The sequence below is a fragment of the Cardiocondyla obscurior genome, linkage group LG18 (genome assembly GCF_019399895.1).
Source record: "Cardiocondyla obscurior isolate alpha-2009 linkage group LG18, Cobs3.1, whole genome shotgun sequence".
NCBI classification, from domain to species: Eukaryota; Metazoa; Arthropoda; class Insecta; order Hymenoptera; family Formicidae; genus Cardiocondyla; species Cardiocondyla obscurior.
In genome coordinates, this window is record NC_091881.1 from 3944411 (window position 1) to 3963818 (window position 19408).

Genomic DNA, 19408 nt, shown 5'->3' on the forward strand with positions numbered 1-19408 from the left:
TTCGCTATTAATAGATTTATTAGTAACTCGTAGCTTTTATCTCGCCTGATAATGCGGAGATAATTAATTAAGATAGCGGCGCGCGGTGAAACAAGAAATCACGTTTCGCGGAAAAGTCGGCGGGGGGAACACGCCTTGCGAAAAATCTGGCGAACGAGTTAATTTGCTTCTCCTCGTAGGAAGCTTTATTCTCGGGCTAGTCTCGAGGTTCTCGTCGTGCGTGATGCCCCGAATAAAGTGGCGTGCGCCTATTAATAATGCCGGCGGCACCGATAGAAAACGGACTGGTCCAGAGGAATCTAGGCTGGGGTCATTTGTACGGGTCGCGGGTCGGTTCAATAGCGAGAACCGGACGGGTCCGGCGAATTGTCCCGACGTGACGAGCTCCGTCGCGCGCAATCGTTGCGTGCACGCGACATTTCCGAGCTTATTATGCGGACGTGCGTATCAGCCGCGTGAAATCTCCGTCTGCGATAGAAACGTCGATATCAACGCCAATAAAATGTCGAACTGGCGAGCTTTAATTAAAAAAAAAAAAATTATTTATATTCCACATCTGGGCACCTCGAAATAATAACTGACTGAAAATAATAAAACGCATATCTTTTTCCTCGCCGATAAGAAAAATAAATTAAGACGTGGTTTTAATGGCGCGAAAGATAAGTACACGTTGCACCGTCGCAGATATTTATTCCCTCTCGTATCTCGGTGCGCATCTACGTAAAAGGCCTGGGCTCCGAGAGGTCCGCAGGATGACGATACGACCCCTCGATCGTGACATTCGGCGCACAAATCCCACGATTGATTATTTATTTCAGCCGGTGCATTCTGTATCTAAGTTTCACACTCGACGTGAGACTGACCCCACGCGCTTGACCCCCGCGGCAGGATATACAGGAGGGATTACCGATCCCGAAGTCTCGCCACGCCGAAGTGACTCCGCATTCGCCGTTCGAGTGCCGTTCATGCGGCACCGATCCATTTTAGAGGTTCCCTCCTCTCTCCCCCGCTCGGTGGACATTTATCCCGACTTCCTCGACTTAAGAAAACATCGGGCGGATTACGTCAGCGCGTCACTTTACAAAGCGACGTGGAAATCGGGTGAAATTCCGTAATATTCAAAAGCGCTCTTGCGAAAGAATAGGGGTCCGGACCGTCGTATCAACTTCCGATGAGTTGTCACGTTAAATTTATCGAACTTTATCGGCCGATAAAAATAGAACGCTACTCAACCATTCGTTGTCCGAATAATTTTCTTAAATATACGTACTTACGAACCGTATACGTTTTTTCTTTCTTCTTCTTTTTTTTTATTTTTATTTTTTTTCTAACAATATTTCGTTGTAATATAATTTCGATAAAATTTTTTAATAAAAAAATCTAAGTAAATAATTTTCGAGAATTTTTTTTACCAAAGCGAACCAACCGGTACGTTTACGCCATGGGGGAGGGTTAAGGGGGTAGAAGGAGAGGACATTCGTTCTCCAACGTCGTTACCGCGAAATCTGCGGTAAACCGTAAAAGAGAGAATTCGGGACTACCCTCTTGACTTCACTCGCAGCTTGCACGAAGAAAAGGAGGATCATGTGCGCTCGTGGAGAGAACAGCTTCGGCTGGCGGTTAGATAGGTATCCCATCTCTTCTATTCCGCTACCCTAGAGAAACGGGATTACGCGAAATCCCGGTCACTTTTATAGGAAGTATATATCCTCTCTAGTCAGGGCTATCTAGGACCGTTCCTCTTCACGTTCTCCTCTCTCTCTATCTCTCTCCCCGCGTCTATCTCTCTTTCCTCGCCGTCGAATCTTGCGGCAGAAGGTCAACGTCGGCGATTCGGCTGCGATCGAACGTAAGCAGCTGCCGGTTCCAAAGTCTCCTTAGATATCTCGACTCCCCGGGTCCCTTTTAACCCTCGGCGAAAGGCCCATCCGGACCTAATTCGCCGTGAAACGAGGAAGGCCGACTTGCGCAAAGGCGCGTAAGCGAGGATTTGGAGATTCAGCCGATGACACACTCGCCTCTATCGATTTTCTAATTCATAGAATGAGCAAACGCGCGATCTCGTGATTCTCAGGATCGAGATGCCGCGGGATTTATTTCGAGACCCGTGACGATAGCGGCTTCTAGGTCTAGCTCTGGAATGGGAGGAAAAAAAAGAAAAAAAATTATTTGACAAGCCTAGCGAACTTAATACTTTATACCGAAGCTTCTTTCACTCTTATAAACTTTTAACTTTTAACCGTCAAACGTTTTTCTGGAAATCTCTGTATGTATCTACGTAAAATATAATGCCTACTTATGTTTGCACAATTTATTAAGTTCAAGAATCGCACGTAAAAAAAAAAAAAAAAAAGTTTTGTGGTATATCAGTTAATTCCATATGCGAGTTTTATAAAATTCTTGAAAAATATTCAAGCGGCAGAATTTTATTGGGAAAGGTTGAATGAATTACAAATCGCGTAAGTAAGTAGATATATCACACATTTATAAATTTTCAAGTAAATACACAGTAGAGAGAGACAACGGTTACGGTACAATTCATAGTTGGTTGCACGGGATAACCGTTCTTCACTTCGAACTCCTCCGTTCTGCACACCTTGCGCTTTAACATCCCTCTCTCGTATATAGATAAAATAACAATTATATATATAAATACATAAATATATATCATATATATATTTATATATTTATACGAGTATCACCTAATCACTCGCAATTAAACTCCGCAGTGCCCGAATTCCTCTTACGTATAATTTCGTTTTCACAAGCCGTGTTGTACAAAATCTCTACAAATTTATAATTTTGCTCGAAAAAAAAGGAAAAAAAAAAGCAAAAAGAAAAAGAATAAATAATTTATGCAAACTTATTATTAAAAAGTATTTGCATGTCGGACACTATAATGAAACAAATCAGATTACGGAAAGCGCAAACGTGCATCCTTTATCGTGCGCTATAACGCGTCGTTATAATTTATCACCGAGTATCCCGAGCGGAGATGCATCCTTCGCGAGATGCCAGTCAGAGTCGCGTTAATTGCTATATTTAATGCAATCGAATGGGCACGAGATCGAATCGCAAAACCAATTCCGACGTGACGAGTGGACGCGGGACGTTCTTCCTGTCTTTCGTGATTTTTTTTTCTTTCTTTTTTTTTTTAATTATGTTATTTATTTTTTTAATCGTACGTTTTGCATGTGACAAGATTCCCTTTTATTACCGAACTCATTAACACGTCGAATGTGACGTTGAAGTTGTCGCGCGCAACTGCCGATATTATCGTATCGCGGGGCGGGAATTCATCTACGCTTCGCTGTAATCACGGCGTTATCTCGTTCGAGATTGCTGCCTCGATTTACATATATAAACACCTCGTCCGCGCAATAAGACCCAATTGAATTATGCCTTTTAATTAAAGGGACGCTAATCGACATTTATTTAAAACCCTTCTGTCCAGCGTCTCGGCACGGTTATCGCGGATAACAAAAAACGAAAAAAAAAAAAACAAAAGAAAAAGAAAATTATAATAAAAACAAGAATAGAAAAGATATTTAGTTAACACTAAAAAGAGAATCAGATATCAGTTCGTGTTCCACGTATGATATCGATATAATGAACACGTTACGGCCGATGACGTTAAGAGGCTTTTCGCGATAACATTATTAGCCCGTTACTGAAATTATGAAACGCCATAGAGATTTAAATATGCAAAACGTGCTTGTAAAATGCATCCGCGAGCGGATCGCCTTCGAAACAAAGCGAAACGTTGACAGGCCTTTAATACCACTCGTGATTAATTGTGCGACTAGTAAAAGAGAGAAAGAGAGAGAGAGAAAAAAAAACCTCCCCCGCGCGATCCTCGCTCCCGCGTTTGTTTTGCTAACGATGTTAATAGAATTTTGCAATCTACGCGTATTGTCGGCGTGCTAGACAATACGACTCGATCGCCAGTCGCGGACTGGCTGCGGGTAAAACATCGTCATTGCGCGATTTATCACACGACACTGCCATTGTTTGTTAACGCCGAAAGAATTTCGCCTCGCCACAACCTCGTCCTCGCTGATAATCACATTACGGCGCCGCGACGTGGACGAAATAAAATCATTAATAATTCCGTAACGACATTACTATCGGCACGCGTGATTGATTAAGAGACCCTCTGGTTTTTTTTTTTTTTACCCTTCCTCTCGTCCGAAAGCCTAGAGCAGCGAAAAGAAATTTATTTCGTGGAAGCCGCGTGTCGGCGACATCCGTCCGAGATAACGATACAACATCATCAGGCTCGCGACGAAAGAGAGAGAGAGAGAGAAAGAAAGATAAGGAAACACGTATCCGATAGAGTGGAATCATTAATAATTGTATAATATCCAGTTGCGCGTTTATTAAAGAATAGTCGATCTCGCGTCGTTGTCGAGGAAAAAAAAATTCGCGACGTCTGGTTGAAACGATACTATCGGGCGATGTCGGCGATCGAGAGAAAAGCAACCGGATCTGCGGGACTCAAGTCGAGTGTTAAGTCGAGGCGGCAGGATTGAAGAATACGGACGGTTTTAGGCGCGAAAGAAAGGCGGGCGGAGATAAAAAGGAGCAAAGGCGAGAGATAGAGACGGGAAGGAAAGGAGATAGTGCAAAAAAAAGAAAAAAAAATTGGGAGAGAAAAATGGAAAGAGAAAGAGAGAGAGAGAAAGAGAGAGAACATTGCAATGTTATACATTGTACATATGCACATCTATAATCACATAATATTCGGTTAAAGATTGGTCGGTGTGTATGCGTGATTTATCATTTAATTTATTTTAAGTTAAAACCTCTTTTTACAATGGTATCTTACAATGTGTCACTTTTTACATCCAATAAACATCCTCGCCGTACGTCCGCGTGTTGCGAAAGAATCGGCCCGGCGACCTTTTGCCTCTTTTTTTTTTTTTTTCCTCCAGCCTCCCTCAAAAACCTCTCTCTCGCCGTCTCGTCGCATGCCTCAAAACCTTCACCCATCGTTAAACTTCTTCCTCGCGCGTTTGTGCGGATGCGATCGACCTCACTTAGAAATCATATACATATATATTTTTTTTTGCTCTTACTTGGATTTTTTTTATTTTTACACTGGCTACACGCTACTTTCTAATAATACTATTAATAGATGCTTCCTTCCCTCTCCTCCTTCCGCGGCCCTCTTTTTCCGTTCTGGACGCGCGAGGATCTCACACGAGAATGACCATCGACAATCGACGTTTTTTTTTGCTCCCGTTCCCTCAGTCTTTTTCTTTTTGGAAAATCTGCCGCCACTCATTGTCCCTTTTCGCGGAGATTCCCAAAGGGGCCTTCCCTCCTTACCTTCGTCTCACGTCCTTCGCGGCGGGAGGAAAAGAATATCGCGCGACATCCTCCCGAAATCACGAAGTATACCGTCTCTCCCTTTCTTTCTTCTCTTCTCACCTCTCTACCACCCTTTCACCCTCTCGTATTTATCTATGTACGTCTATTTAGTCGCAAAAAACATACGCGAATAGTAAAACCTCTAGAATCGAAAAATCACAATGTGTTCGGAACCCAAGCGAGTGAGTCTTTCGCGAGTGGCGGATCAATCCGATGGACCAGTCAATCGACGATGACCGTTAGCGCGATAATGACAATGCTAATGATCACACCCGGCGTGTCTCATTTCCACCCCCTCCCCCCTCCCGTGTACGACATCTCGTGCGCCGCGCGTTCACTCGCCGATGAGTCTTCAATTATATCCTGTTGACTATTTATATGCGTGGTTGCTTATGATGCGCAATTAGTTGCTAATTATGCACAATCACTTAATGCGCGCGACGGTCACCCGCCCGCGCGCGTCCCAATATAATATTTATAATACATATATTTTATTTTCTTCATTTGCATATATATACTATATTATTACAATAACGATACACAATTTCGAAGATACAAAATTTACACTTGCCTTTAGTCGCGTATCTCGTGTGTGTTTTTTTCCTTCTTTTTTTTATTTTTTTTTATTTTTTTGCGCTGACTGTCGCTGTCCGGTGTGTATGTGTGTACGTGTGGGTGTACGCGTGTAAATGTACATGTAAAATGTAAATGTGGATTCTTCGTGTCCGCCGTGACTAAATTATCAAGCTAAACGCTCGTGTGCGATCCGGCGATCGCATCGACGCGCCGAACCGGGCCGGTAGATCGCGATCGTCGGATGCCTCGTATATAATTTACGAATTTATTCTATGCGCTTTTTTATTTTTTTTTATTACACTTATGTAAACTATCACTAACCGGTACGACACACAGAACGGTGCTGGACCAATGGACGCCGACAGTGGACAGACAGAGAGGCGAGGTACACTTGAATATTCTAAAAGAGGGGAGGAAAAAAAAATAAAAATAAAAATAAAATAAAAGGGCTCGATTTCGAAAACTATCGATATTAATTCACGAAATATAATTCACCTCGGGATATCGTAAAAAGGCGTTTTCAATTCCTATAAAAAAAAAAAGAAGAAACAAAAAAAGCAACCAAAAAAATTATCGGATTTCGGTCGATCGTCAAGTCCGATCGATTCCACTTTTAAAAAGGGCGACTTGGCTGTACCATAAAACGTTCCTCTAGATACTGCGCACTGCGCCGGACGATCGAATATCCCTCGATTATTGCTGGCTCGCGCCTACTCGAATAAAAATGTTTTTTCAAGCCGCCGGAAGGAGAAACATCAATTTTTTTTTATTTTTTATTTTATTTTTTATTTTTTAACGATCTAGATTGCTACATAGTGAAAAGGTAGTCGCTCTCGGGGGGAAAAAAAGAGAGAACGTTTCGAACGTTCCCTTCTTTCGAAAGAGTCCGTGTAATAGGATATAGCGGGGAGAGCTTCGTAAATTACGTTTGCGAGACTGTTAATTACCATTTCATTTAATTGCGACCGAACGACAGCGCGCGGCTTCGGCGAATCTTACGAGGCTCACGCGAAAGCGACCCCCCACGCGGAAACTCGCCGACGAGGATCTCCGAGGTACGTCCAAACGATCCCGCACCGAGTTACGAACGCCCGTTAATAAACATTTTCTTTTTTTTTCCATTTTTTTTTCTTTAATATATTTTTTCCTTTAAATTGCACGATACCGCGTCGGACTTCCGCGCGCGACTCTACGCACTCGGAGCCGATTTTGGGCGCGAGTCGCGTGCTTCGGGCGGGATCCGCGCGTCGTGGTTCCGCGCGCGATGCTCCGGGCACTCGATCGCTCGCCCCAGAATCCTCCGAGGAGTCACCTAAGAACAGGTCGTCTTCACACGCACACATACGCATCCGCTCCTCCCACACGCGCTCGCTCTCTCTCACACACACACGCACATATAATATAAATTTTTGTATCTATATATTTATTTACATGCTATATATCATATATAAGACTCAATACAATAGCTGATTTTTTTTTCCTTTGTACTTGGGGCCGGGGCTCGATGGCCCTACATGAGACTTTACATATTTACATGCGCTTGCAGCCTGAAAGAATCCGAAGGGCGCTCTTACGGCCGTGCACAGGGCGTGAACTTCCCGGGTTTTCCGTGTTTCGGGAATCTTTCGTGTCGCCGGTGATCAATCGTGGCCCCCTCGGCGAGGTGGCCCGCGTGCGAGAAAGAGAAGAGGAGCGGGTTTTGTATAGGTGTGTGTGTATGTGTGTGTGTGTGTTTAATTTATCCTTTTTTTTCCTCCCTTGTTCTTCGGTTCCTTTCTTTTTACATTTACAACGAGACAGTGGTGGGCTGCGTCCTGAACTGCTAGTCGCTCGCGATTCATGTGTACTCCGATCGCCAGCCGGTCTGAAACCAGACAAAGATTACCAAACTCCTGAGGGTGCTCTACTTGCCCGTTGCGAGCGAGGAAAACTCCTGTATTTCGCGCGCGCCGACACGAATTAATATATATTAACAATACTACTAGTTTGTGAACGGAGAACGGGCAGGAAAAAACTGGCGGCCACGATCGAAACTTAATACCGTATTAGAATAAGACGTCGTCGAAATGAGAGCAAATTTTTATACAATTTACGTATTAAATAAAAAAAATTAAAATAAAATAAAATCTTTATTATAAGATTGCAACGCGTTTAGTAGTTACGGATCTAGATGACGCAGAGAAATCACCTCGCTACCGCGAGAGGTAGCTGGGTTCGAGAATCACGACCCGCGAAGGGGAGGTCGGGTTCCACGCGGTAGATCCTGATCGATTATCGGCCCCCGAAGCCTTTGGCCGATCCGCCGATGAAGGTAACAATCGTGCACTTACCATTGCGTTCGTCGTGGCCGCCAGCTGCAGACCCTGAAGACTCGTCATGTGATGAGAATGGGAATGCGAGTGCGAGTGCGGGTGGATGGGGGGCGGCGCCGGTGGCGCAAATCCCTGATGAAGACCTCCGGCAACGCCGACGCTCGTGTGATACATGTAATGCTGCATCGCCGGGTGCATCGTGTGATGATGCTGCGAGGTACCTGCAACGAATAAACGGCGAGCGTTCGCCCTTTAAAATCTCCCCCTGAGCGCATGAATCTCGCATAAGAGACCCTCGGACAAGCACGGCGAATGCATTTTCGTTCCGCATACCGTAAGTTCGCAAATACGACCGCGCTAAGAAGAAGAGACCGTTGCCCGGGTCTTCGCGCTAATTGCGCCGCCGCTTATTTAAAGTTACATCGGTATTTAAACGAAAACAGATTATTTTTTTCCTCCTTTTGCGCGCGTTTTTCTAAACCGTGAACATACACCGCTCGAATCGATTAATTTGGATAAAAAAAGAAAAAAAAGAGAGAGAGAGAATCTTACCCATCGGCGATCCGAATCCCGAGTGGAAGGGCTTGTTGTCGAGATCAAGGTGTCCGCTGGCCTTGATCATGTCGCCCATGACTCCACCGAGGCCTAGGCAGCCGCCGGCCTTCTTCTTCTTGCTTTTCGACGAGAGCTTCCTGTTTCTCGTCTGGATGCCCTCCTTCTTCATCGTCAGCGGCCGGTTCACCTGCAACAGTCGTAGGCAACAGTTCGCTAAGTTTAGAATTTATACTAAGGAGAGCGCGATTTGTCCCGCAGTGACAATCGCACGTGAGATGCTTAATTATAAAAATTAAATCTATTATTCCCGCGACAGCGGGCGGGACCGTTAATTGAATCCCGAGCGAATTGGAGCGCGCTGAATCGCGACGAAAAAAATAGAAAAAAAAAAATTGACGCAACGCGTAATGCAATCGCGCCGTCGCGACATTTCCGTGAGACAATTTTAAGAAAGAGAATAAAAGAGCCTTATGTGTAACGAAGGACGTGAAAAAGACCAGGGAAGGACCGTAAAACCACCGAGGCGAACAATGCGGTGACGTAACGGAAAAGAGAGAACGGAGATACAAGAAGGAAGCGTCGCGATATCGTTGAAAGATGTTATTCATTCGAGTGCAACGCGCGCGATGCGTTTTCTCTCCTCGGCCGTTCGCCGGCGATGCGCGCTCTCTCCGTACGCGGGATCGTAAATCATCCCGTGTTGCACGTTCGACAGGCGGCGGGGAATACTCTTCTTTATTCTAAACTTCAATCTAGGATTTTTCCGCCGACGCGACGTACCATTCGGATTCCCGTGTACGAAATCAATTCTCATCCGGCGTTCCGCAAAAATCAAACTCCACCCGTCAGCCGGGCGCGATCTCGTCCACTCCCACGATTTAATTCAATTTTTAACCACTGGATCTCGGAAACTAATTAGATTATTTTTTCTTTTTCTTTTTTCTTTTTAATGTCCGAAAGCTGCGGGGTTAATAGCAGCAACGCGAGTTCGTCCGTTATCTCGGAATTGATTCTGGAAGCGAGACGAGGCATCGGCCGCGGCGCACATCACTGACGTAATCTCGTCCGGCTTACCCAGACGCGAGCGCGCAATTAAGGGATCTCTCAGATTCCTGGTAGTCTCTGGAAGCTGGTGCAATTAACGAATCGACAGTCCTCCGGCGCAATTCGCGAGACGCTGCGTCACCGTTGCATATCTCGCGTGGCCACGCCTCGTTCGCGGGGCTTATTGTTTCCCATTGAAAACGAGTACGAGAAAATTCGGCGCGGCTTCTCTCCATCTCACAATCGATCGAAATTAATGACAGGATATTATTTTGTTAAAAAAATAAGCGGATCTTCTTTAGATACGCTCGAATTCGGTTTAATAATGAGCAAGATCCACATTATTATTTCCTTTTTCTTTCTTTCTTTTTTTAATTAATTATGAAAGCGCGAGAATGACGCTTTGTGTCGCGGGTTGCGCCTGCTCCTGTTTGCAATGTGAAATTATCTCGCGACAAGGATAATGACAACCCGGAGAATGTGGGGGAAAAAAAAAGGGAAGGAAGTCCGGCATGCACGCGGCCTCGTGCACTTTTATTAATTAATCCATTATTTACACGCCGATGCTAACGGAGACTCGCGCGTTGTCCGCGATGCATCATTCATCGGCATGAAAGCGCATTCGCGCGGCACGCACGCATTCACGAAAGACAACCTGCGTTGTATCTATTTATGTAAAGGGTGATCGCGCTAAAGGAAAATCACCACCTTTCAACCGTGCTCAAAAAAAAAGACAAATTAAAAAAAACATGACCAAGTAGAAGCATTAACAAAATAAATAAAACAAAATAAAAAAAACCCCGTAATCGAACGCTGATTCGCGATAATCAACGAAATAAATCGCACCACGAGAGTTCGGTTTACATTTCAAGCCCCGCTGGATTAAACCAGCGGATAAACCGTAGGGAAATATACGCGAGCTCGGAAAAGCGGAAAACGCCAGTTGGAGAGAGGAGTTAATTTATCGGTTCACCGTGTATATGACGACGGTACGGCGCGCCTGTGTGCGTGCGGAGATGCACGCGCGTTCCGTGCGGTGCTTAAGTACGAAATAAGTATGGTATGCAAGTGTTGTGTGTTGCTTGCATCGGCTCGGGCCGACACGGGGGAAGGGGGAGGATAGGCGGAGGAATCGCGGTGCTTTGTAGTCGCCGCGACGTGACACAACTGCCAACTCGGGGGAGAAGGTTCCCGGTATTGCGCTGGACGCGCGAGAGCGACGATGATAAGAGTGTGTGCGTATGGCGCATCATTCTCTCTTCTGCCCTACCCTCCTCCCCGGATGACCGCGGGTGCCCCGCACAGCCCCCGACGCGATTCTTTTTTTTTCCTTCCTTTTTTTCATTTTTATTATTCCCCGGCCGTCTTTCGCGCCACCCGCGACCCGGCGCCTCGTCCAGACGGTCAACGACTCTTTTCGGAATTACGCAATTGGCCGAATTTGCCGAATTAACGGTCGTTCTCTCGCTCCTTTAGGACGAAGCCGGCGCACGCGGCGGCCCTTTTGCGAAGAGCGTTTTATTTTTTGCGCACTCGGCGTCGATTAACGCACGTGTAGAAAAAAAAAAAAAATTCTTGTGACAGTCATACACGAAATACTCCTCCGTAATTTTTTTTTGTTTTTGCAAGATAAATGTCGATATTATTTTCCAAATTTTGGTTGAAATATTATTTCTGGTGGTCTTGCTTTGCCGATCATTCAAAAATGAGAGTGATATAAATTTAGGATTATAATTAGTATACGATAGATTAATGCACCTTGCAATTTTTGCGTTGCTTTCGATACGTCGAGCCGTATGAAATATTGCTATCCGTTAGTGGGTCTTTTAATGAGCGACAAAGCGAACCAGATGAGCGGCCGAGAGGCCGGCGCAAGAGACGAGCGGACGTAAAGGTAGGACGCGAAAGCTCGAACCAATTTGAATACAATACCAGCGGGGTTTAATAGGAACCACCGGAGGTTCGTGAGAGTTCGCGGGTGTCCGAAAGTGCGAGGTGCAAACAAAAGAGACGAGGAGAGAAAAGGGGAGATAAAAGAGAGACGTATCAAATTGGCGGAAAAGGACAAACGCGGGTAAAAATAAAAAAAATTAAAAATAAAATAAAATAAAAAAAACCGAGAGGAGAAAAAAAGAGAAAAGAGGCGAAAACTAAGGACGAGATAAGTGGAAGATGTAAAAGAAAGACCCCGGGGATTCGTATGCAGATTGATGTGATCGCACACGATGCAAACTGCACCGCGGGCCGCATACGAAATTGCATCGCAGTTCGCGGACGAATGAGGGGGAGCGAAATAAATGGAAAATCACGAAAGATCTAGTTGCCGAAAAAGCAGTTCTTTTCCTTTTCCACCGATCGACCGACGCTTCTTATCGATACGCGTTAAAATCTTCGTCGGCACGAATCACAAGCGCCGCGGCGCGATTTCTTTTTTTTTACACGGCGCGGCGGCGTGTGACAACGGCATGAATAATAATAAAATCCGACGAGCCCGGGGCAATAATTACGGCTGTTTCGTGTAGCGTCCGTTTGATGGAAGATACAATCTTAACGTTAACCGACGTTAATGACGCGATATAACTCGTTATCGGTCTTAACAGAGTTACAAGCCCGGGGATATTTACGAACTTACGTGCCGAGGGAGAGAGGAAGAATCTCTTAGCCCCCACGTTCGTGAAAACCCAGACGAGCGGACAATCCGACGAGTAATTTAAGATTTTCCACGACGGAGTCGCGTAATTAAAGCTAGATAATGGCGGACCTCGCGCGAACGCAAAGATTTAATCTTCTCGTATAACATAAACGCGCCGAGGAGGAATTTCCATTGTTGCTTATGAAGAGAACGAGGAGGCAGTGGAACAGGACGAAGACCTATACTTCACGGCTCGTATCTGCGAAGGTGAAGAAGAAGAAGATGACTGGAGGACGACCGGGGAATCCTCACGTAGAACAGAGGCACCTTGTCTTTTCCGATACAGATCTCGATCTCCGCCGGTCGCTGTTGCGCGCCGCGTATGTATGCGTCACGCTCGATGTACACGCCCGCGTATGCACCGCGGATGGAACATATGTGTATATATATATAAATATGTGGCACTGTGATTGACCGATAAGAGAAATAATTTTAGGACCGCTGTATTTTGTCTGCCTCCAGTTGTCTCGAAAAAGAAACCTCGGGATCGTTACGCTTGGAAACTTCGGCGAAAAAAAAAAAAAAAAAAAAAAAAAAAAAAAAAAGACATTGAGACATTTTGTTAGACCCTTGTCTATTTCCCTTTTTCGAGACATCTGGTTGAATTTTGACGATTCAACGACGACAGGAATTGCCGAGAGTTGTAAGATTTTATGTAAACTTGAAAGTAAAAAAAAAAAAAAAAAAGAAAAAGAAAAAGAGAGTACATTCTTTTAGAGAACAGTTTACTGTCGTTATGCGCCATGCTAATTCCGCATTTCGCAGGCGTAACACACGTCCGAAGGTTAAAACTCCGCGAGAACATGTCCTTCCAGTCGATAAACGAATCGAGGGGAAGTTGTAAAACCGAATTACGCAGAAGTCCGAATTACTTCGAAGTCCCGGGTACCACTTGTTATGCTCGCGACGAACCCTCATATAAGACACCCTACGTCCCTCGTCACAGTCGATTGGTGGGAATGCGACGATTATTTCGTTCACGAATACGCGACTGCAATTTAAGAACCGTAAAAGAGAAAGATAAAAGCTCGCATTCGCAGAAATATTAATTTCACATTCGGATCTTTTGATCTTTTCTATTCCGTATCTCGTACCTATTTTTTTTTTTTTTTTTTTTTTTTTAATTACCGTTAAGAGAAGACTCCTCGGCGTTAGGCCTTGTCACACTTTTAGCGAAACAAAGCGATTTACAAGCGCGATCCGACCCGAACAATGTTGAGGCATCGATGAAGCGAGTCCGATCGCGAGTTCCCATCTTCGTCCCCGGCTTTCTCGGAAACCGAAGGCACGCAAAACACGTTGTTTGTCGCGAGCTAATCCGTGCAGTCTGTGTAATACTAGAAGTTCAGCGCCTCGGACTCTGAGTCCCCGAGCCTCGGGGCGCGCTGGCCCGAGAGGATTCCCCAGGTACGTCCCCTCCGATCAAGGAGGTCCACTCGCGTGATGGCCGCGCTCCCTCTAGCAGCATCTTGGATTACAGCTGACTTTGTTATTGAAAGCAAGTCCGAGGGGGCCCGTATTCCCCGCGTTACTTTGTCGGTGCGGGGAGGGGCCCCGAATTTTTATCGGGCAACCTTGTAGAATTAATGAGTATCCCCGGATCGGCATCCGGTGCCTTTGTTTACGAGCGGTGCCACGAAAATAGCCGCGGAAGACGTTTTACATCGGAGACTTTCTCCGGCAGAGATTTAATCGCGAAGTTAGGTCGCTTTTGTCAGACCTGATTTACTTCGCCATGCCAGAGTCGCAATAATAACGCTTCACCGCGTCATGAGAGAATCAACAGAACGCACCGTTGGATTATTTTCTCAGCGTAACAAAGTATAAAGAAACAAATAATTTTTTTTTTTCTATAAATCCTTTTGATGGAACTTGTACTCGTCGATGTAATGAAATATTATCCGCGCGAGCCTAGCTCAGGAACTAAACGCGAGGAATTCTGTCTAGTAACAAAAGTCGAGCGTGACCTTGCTGACCCTGCATAACCATGCCTGTCGCGTGAGGTTGGTTTCGGGCGACGATTACCATATTCCCGAGCACTCGGTAGCTCCGGGTGTTTGAGCACGAATAATCCATGTATTTTCGAGCGACGAGCCGCCGAGTCGCGTGTGCGTGTTCGAGTTTAGCCATGGAGCGCTATCGGTCCGCTCTATCTTAACGACGCCAGATCTGTCGTTCTCCACCCAATCCCGTTTCTTCTCCACCTTCCTTCGCCCCCGCCACGACCTGTCGGGTAGATCTCGCGAGAGGGACCCGGCGGCGAGAAGAGACCGTAACGGGGAAAAGGGAGAGCCCGTGGTTGATGGCGCGAGCGCGAGAAGAAGAGATACGTCTGCCACCGAAATGATTGATTCGTCGCGGTCTTCCCTTATCGAAGGCCGGAACTCCGGAAACGACTCTCGCGATAAATATCACTCGGCAAAAATCCCCGCGATCGAGGCTCCTCGCCCGTTAATTGAACGTTAAACTTCCACGGCTGGCAATTAGCAATAATTCCGAGATAATTCGCCGGCTAATCAGAACTAACGTATCTTAATATACCGACGGTGGAGGTTTAACGAAGGAAAACGTGGCGGGAACAACGTGCACGCGTAAAACGCGAAGTGTATCCTTACGTCATAAGGATACACGTTCAGAAAATCGTCTTACAAGCATCGAGAGGAAAGGGTGCAGGGGAATACATTTGCGTGCCTTTGATCGTTCACTGGGAACCCTGGACAGTCGATTAGCACGAGATCTGTGAGATTATCTTAAGAGACCATTGAATCGCCGCGTATACGCAGTCCCGATTGTCGAAAGTGCGTCTCGGCATCGACTATTTCGAGAAGCCCGTCTTCCTCGCTCGGGCGTACCGTTTTCTCTTCCCTCGCATTCTCCGAGCCGTGGAAGAAGAAAAGATTCGGACACGGGGCCCCGGCGCTAAGACTGTAATGTGTCGGCTTAACGTCAACGGTGACAGTCGCCTATTCCGACCGCTCGGCATCGCGGGCTGCGGCTATCTGCATGCGTGTGTGCACGTGTCATGGAGTCACACGCGAGTGGGTACGCTCGACTGACGCGCGAGGAATCCGCGCGAACGTTGTACAAATGCCACGGGGAATAAATAAAAAAAATAAAAAAAAAAAATAACAAAAGTTAATATAAGAAAAAGATTAATAAAAAAGAAAAGCGGAGAGACTTGTAGAATCCCGCCGAGCCATCGTTTGGAACGTTTCCCATCGATGTATTGTTTCGCGCAAAGATCTGGATCTCTGAAGCGACGAGCAATCATTAAAAAAAAAAATTTTTCGGGTAAAAAAGATACAAGGCTGTGATTTTTCGGGAAGGCGCGGCGGCGCGGTCGTTTCGCGAACGGAAAGAAGCAGAAAAGAAGAACGGGGAGTTAGATTCTACGGCGGAGAACACGACAATAGGCATCGAGAGTCGATGACAATGGTAACTCGATACATCGTTTACCGCGGTTCGGCTTTTCATTCTACGGGACCGGCGACGCGACGGCGACGAGCGTCGCCTGGCTTCGACGGCGGCTCCGGGGGACGACCTTTTGCCTCCGTTCCTCGTCGAAAGAAAGCGCGCCGCGTTGCGTCCTCGACCCCCTATTCCGGGTGGGGCTCCTCCTTTTGTCGGCTTTTGAAAAAAAAATCTCGTTGTCGCGACCGTATCCGTTACAAGAAAAATTCTCTTCGATGTGTATTAAGTATCCATTACGGACTCGCGTTTCTTTTCTTTTTATGCAATCATCCACTCTCCATCGCTCGGTTTCCTACGAGACGGAAAACAAATTTCTCTCCTTCCCCTCTTCGCGGGGATCGTCGCCGAGGAAGCGGAAGCGGGCGTATTTGGGAAACGGCAAATGTTTCTTCCGAAGTGCGGAACAATCGGATCGTTGGCCGTGGGAAGGGACCCCGATTGAAATCGGTCGCTGCTCAGCAAAAGAGACTTCTCATTTCCGCGAGGCGAATACGCCGCTATACGCTCGCCTCCTTGCGATCGGCCGCTCCGTTTCCCGCAGGCATGCATTCGGGATGCCGGAAGTACGCCATTAAATCCCATCGTACATTAATGCGGCCTCGGAGTAACAAGTATTATACAAAACGCGTTTATATACGCGCGGCAAGGCGAACAGTTTTACAGGGAACGTGGCACATGAGATCTAAAAACGGTACAGGTATACAAAAATCGGCCGAACAAAAAAAGAAACAAAAAAAAAGAGCGGGTAAGAGAAAGAATTAAAAGATTGCAGCATAAATAATAAAATGAATTTCGCGAACACATCTTTCTCGCGCGAATAAAAAACATACTCATCGCGCTTTCGCACACTCGGCAATTTTTATTTAAATTAATTTTCCCAGCGCGTCTCCTCGTTAAACGCGAAGTACGTACGTAACCGACTGAAGCTGCGGCCCCGCTGGCGATTACGCGAATACGCTTCTATTTCTGAAATTCGGCACGGGCAGGTTTTCACTTTCTTACGCATGTGGGCGACGGATATATGCCCGGGACAAGTATAGAGATCCGCGCTCTCCGAGAAGAGGCAAGAAAACGGTGCGTTCACGAGTCTCTCTCTCTCCTCCCGTCGCGGAGGGATCCGTGTATCTTGATTTCCAACCGGCGCAATCTCTCCTAAAGCTAATCGCGATAAGGCCGAGGGAGAAAGAGAGCCCCCGGCGGGACGCGGGGGGGAAAAGGGAAAGGATGGAAGAACGGGTGAAAGAGGATTCATTTGCAACGCGCGCTAATTGGCTCGCGATTTCTCCGCGCGAGCGGGCCTTACCCGCCACGGACATTCGTCACGTTTGCCCCCGTCACAGTGGGGCTTTCTGTCTTACCAGCCCTCCCCCTTGCCCGCCACCCTGACGCGGAAACAAGCCGGTGCACTGTGCGGGTCCATCGCCGAGCAAATCGCCCGTCCGAATTTACGCAGCTTCTTTTTTCCCCATCCGCCCCGGTTTTATCGCGCCGCCCGATCTCGTCGCGATAATGCCCCCCCGGCCGTCGTTTGTCCGAGAGTTCCATTCCGGGAACTTGGAGGCGACCGTGAATTATTACGTTAATAACGTATCTCTATTTCTTTACCGATTGATTAATGGCGGGGTTGTGTAAATAGTGAGGAACGGGCATGACCTAAGCCGGAATTCTCTTTTTACCGCGTAATTAACTGCCGACCGACCAGCGGGGGCTGAAAAACGTTGAAACTGCACGCACCGTTTTCTCCGGTAATACTTCGCGGCGTAATATAAATTAAATAGGTCCATTTACCCGAAAAGCAACGGCATGCGAGGAATGGCGAGCGCGCGCGGGCTTTATCTCGTGAACTCGTTAACTTCGCGAAATTCCTCAGCTAGAAACCGTCGCGACGCGTGTCTCGCTTATTAAGGTCGTCGCCCACACGCCTTCTCGGTCATCTTCGAGATTTCCGTCTCGCGGAAGTCCACCGGCAACAACAGCGAGCGGCTTAGCCGTTGCGTCGCAGGGTGAAATATCGTCTCCGACGAGATAAGAGTAACAAAATAAAAAAAAAAAAAAATTAGAAAAAAGAAAAAAAAATCGGAAAAAAATAAAAGAAGAAAAACGGCGACACTTTATTCTCGCGTTAGGTCTCCTCCGTGTCCCGATGACGTTTTATCGTGTCCCCCTTCGGTGCCGTGGCGCTCGCTTCCGGCGCTTCCGGTGTCACACGCCGTTGAGCACGCTCCACCCCCTTCCAAGCGGCTTACGTACGTGTGTAAGGACCACGTCCGGCAAACCAGAAAGCATCCTAATTGTTGGTACAACACGGCGGTGCCCCCCTCTGCGCGGCGGTGCCTTCATTGTCTCGAAGGGGAGCGCGCTTGTGTGCGTGGCGTTCGTAGGTTTGTGTGTTTGCAAACGGCCACCCGCGCGATTGCTTCCGACGGGAATAACATTACAGGGAAGGAAAGAGAAAGATTTCCTCTTCTACGTCAGTTAAACGCTGAGTAAACGCGGTCTCGTCTGTCGGCGTCGTTAACAAGACGCGCTACCGAGCGCGAAAAATCACTCGAATTTATTTTCATCCGATTAAGTTACGTAAGATGAAAACGGTATCGTTCAGCGGTGCGATTGTTCGCGTTGACGGCGATAGGTATCGGGAATTAATCGAAGAACCCAGACTGCCCGGCAGGAGCGGGCTTTCTCTCCGTCTCGATTAACTGGCTAATTAACGTTGTTGTTGGTTGCCCGCAAAGCCGGGACGGGATCGGCCCCGTGGAATAAATTTTATTCGGCATGCCGATGTATTCGAGAAAAAGCGCGTCGCGTACCCGGCTCGTAAAAAGATGTTTGCGCGCGAGGTTCTGGGATACCGGCTGTCACGCGCCGAATTTCGCGGCGCGGTGACGGAGATAATAAATTAATGAGTGCTACTCACGTTGTGCAACTTGTAGTAGAGCCCGCAAGCGTTGCATACCGGCTCGCCGGCCTGGTTCCTCCGCCAGAGAGTCGTAGTCGCCGTCTTGCAGTTGGCGCAGCTGGTGCCCGCCCGCCTCGCCGCACTCTGCAGCGACAGTTTTGGAAAAGAGAAGACACAGATATCACACCCGTCACGCCGGCGTTATCGGAGGATCGTCGCGCGATCGCTCCGACTAGATTTAACCCAAGCAACATTAAATTACTTTGTCAGACGCAACGCGTTATCTGTTAATTGTATGCAGACATACGTTTGCTTCTCTTTTTAATTAGAGAACGTTAAAAAAAAATTAAATTGCGATAGGTATAATGAGGAATACAATAAAGATCCTTTCACTTTCTTTGCTGGGGTTAGATCTGTTCATTTATAAAATTGATAAAGTGTCTTCTTAATTTTTCTAATTTAGCATAAATAAATGTTGCGGAATAT

The 19408-nt window shown here is 46.7% G+C and overlaps 2 protein-coding genes across 4 annotated transcripts in view; one reads left to right on the forward strand and one right to left on the reverse strand.

Moving 5' to 3' along the window:
* The window catches only part of LOC139109826 (GATA zinc finger domain-containing protein 14), a 290995-nt gene that overhangs the window by 114787 nt on the left and 156800 nt on the right, over positions 1-19408 (forward strand). The gene's annotated exons all lie outside the window — the stretch shown is intronic.
* Positions 4767-19128, reverse strand: LOC139109851 (GATA-binding factor C-like). 2 transcript variants are annotated; one of them, XM_070669233.1, is made up of 4 exons: positions 18941-19128; positions 8814-9003; positions 8280-8482; positions 4767-7813 (listed from the first exon to the last, which is right to left on the reverse strand). In XM_070669233.1, exons 2-4 carry the CDS (start codon positions 8983-8985, stop codon positions 7787-7789), a joined length of 402 nt encoding a protein of 133 aa, XP_070525334.1. In that variant the 5' UTR covers positions 8986-9003; positions 18941-19128; the 3' UTR covers positions 4767-7786. The 2 variants fall into 2 exon arrangements, with proteins under 2 accessions (XP_070525334.1, XP_070525335.1); XM_070669234.1 differs by having other exon boundaries at positions 8814-8979; positions 18941-19127.

What these genes read in the sequence shown, in the direction of transcription:
- LOC139109851 (XM_070669233.1), bottom strand. Translation starts at nt 8,985, where the DNA reads ATGAAGAAGGAGGGCATCCAGACGAGAAACAGGAAGCTCTCGTCGAAA. An exon ending in GGGATTCGGATCGCCGATGG is followed by an intron (nt 8,483 to 8,813) that starts GTAAGATTCTCT and finishes TATTCGTTGCAG; the next exon opens with GTACCTCGCAGCATCATCAC. An exon ending in CGGCCACGACGAACGCAATG is followed by an intron (nt 7,814 to 8,279) that starts GTAAGTGCACGA and finishes GTCTGGTTTCAG; the next exon opens with ACCGGCTGGCGATCGGAGTA.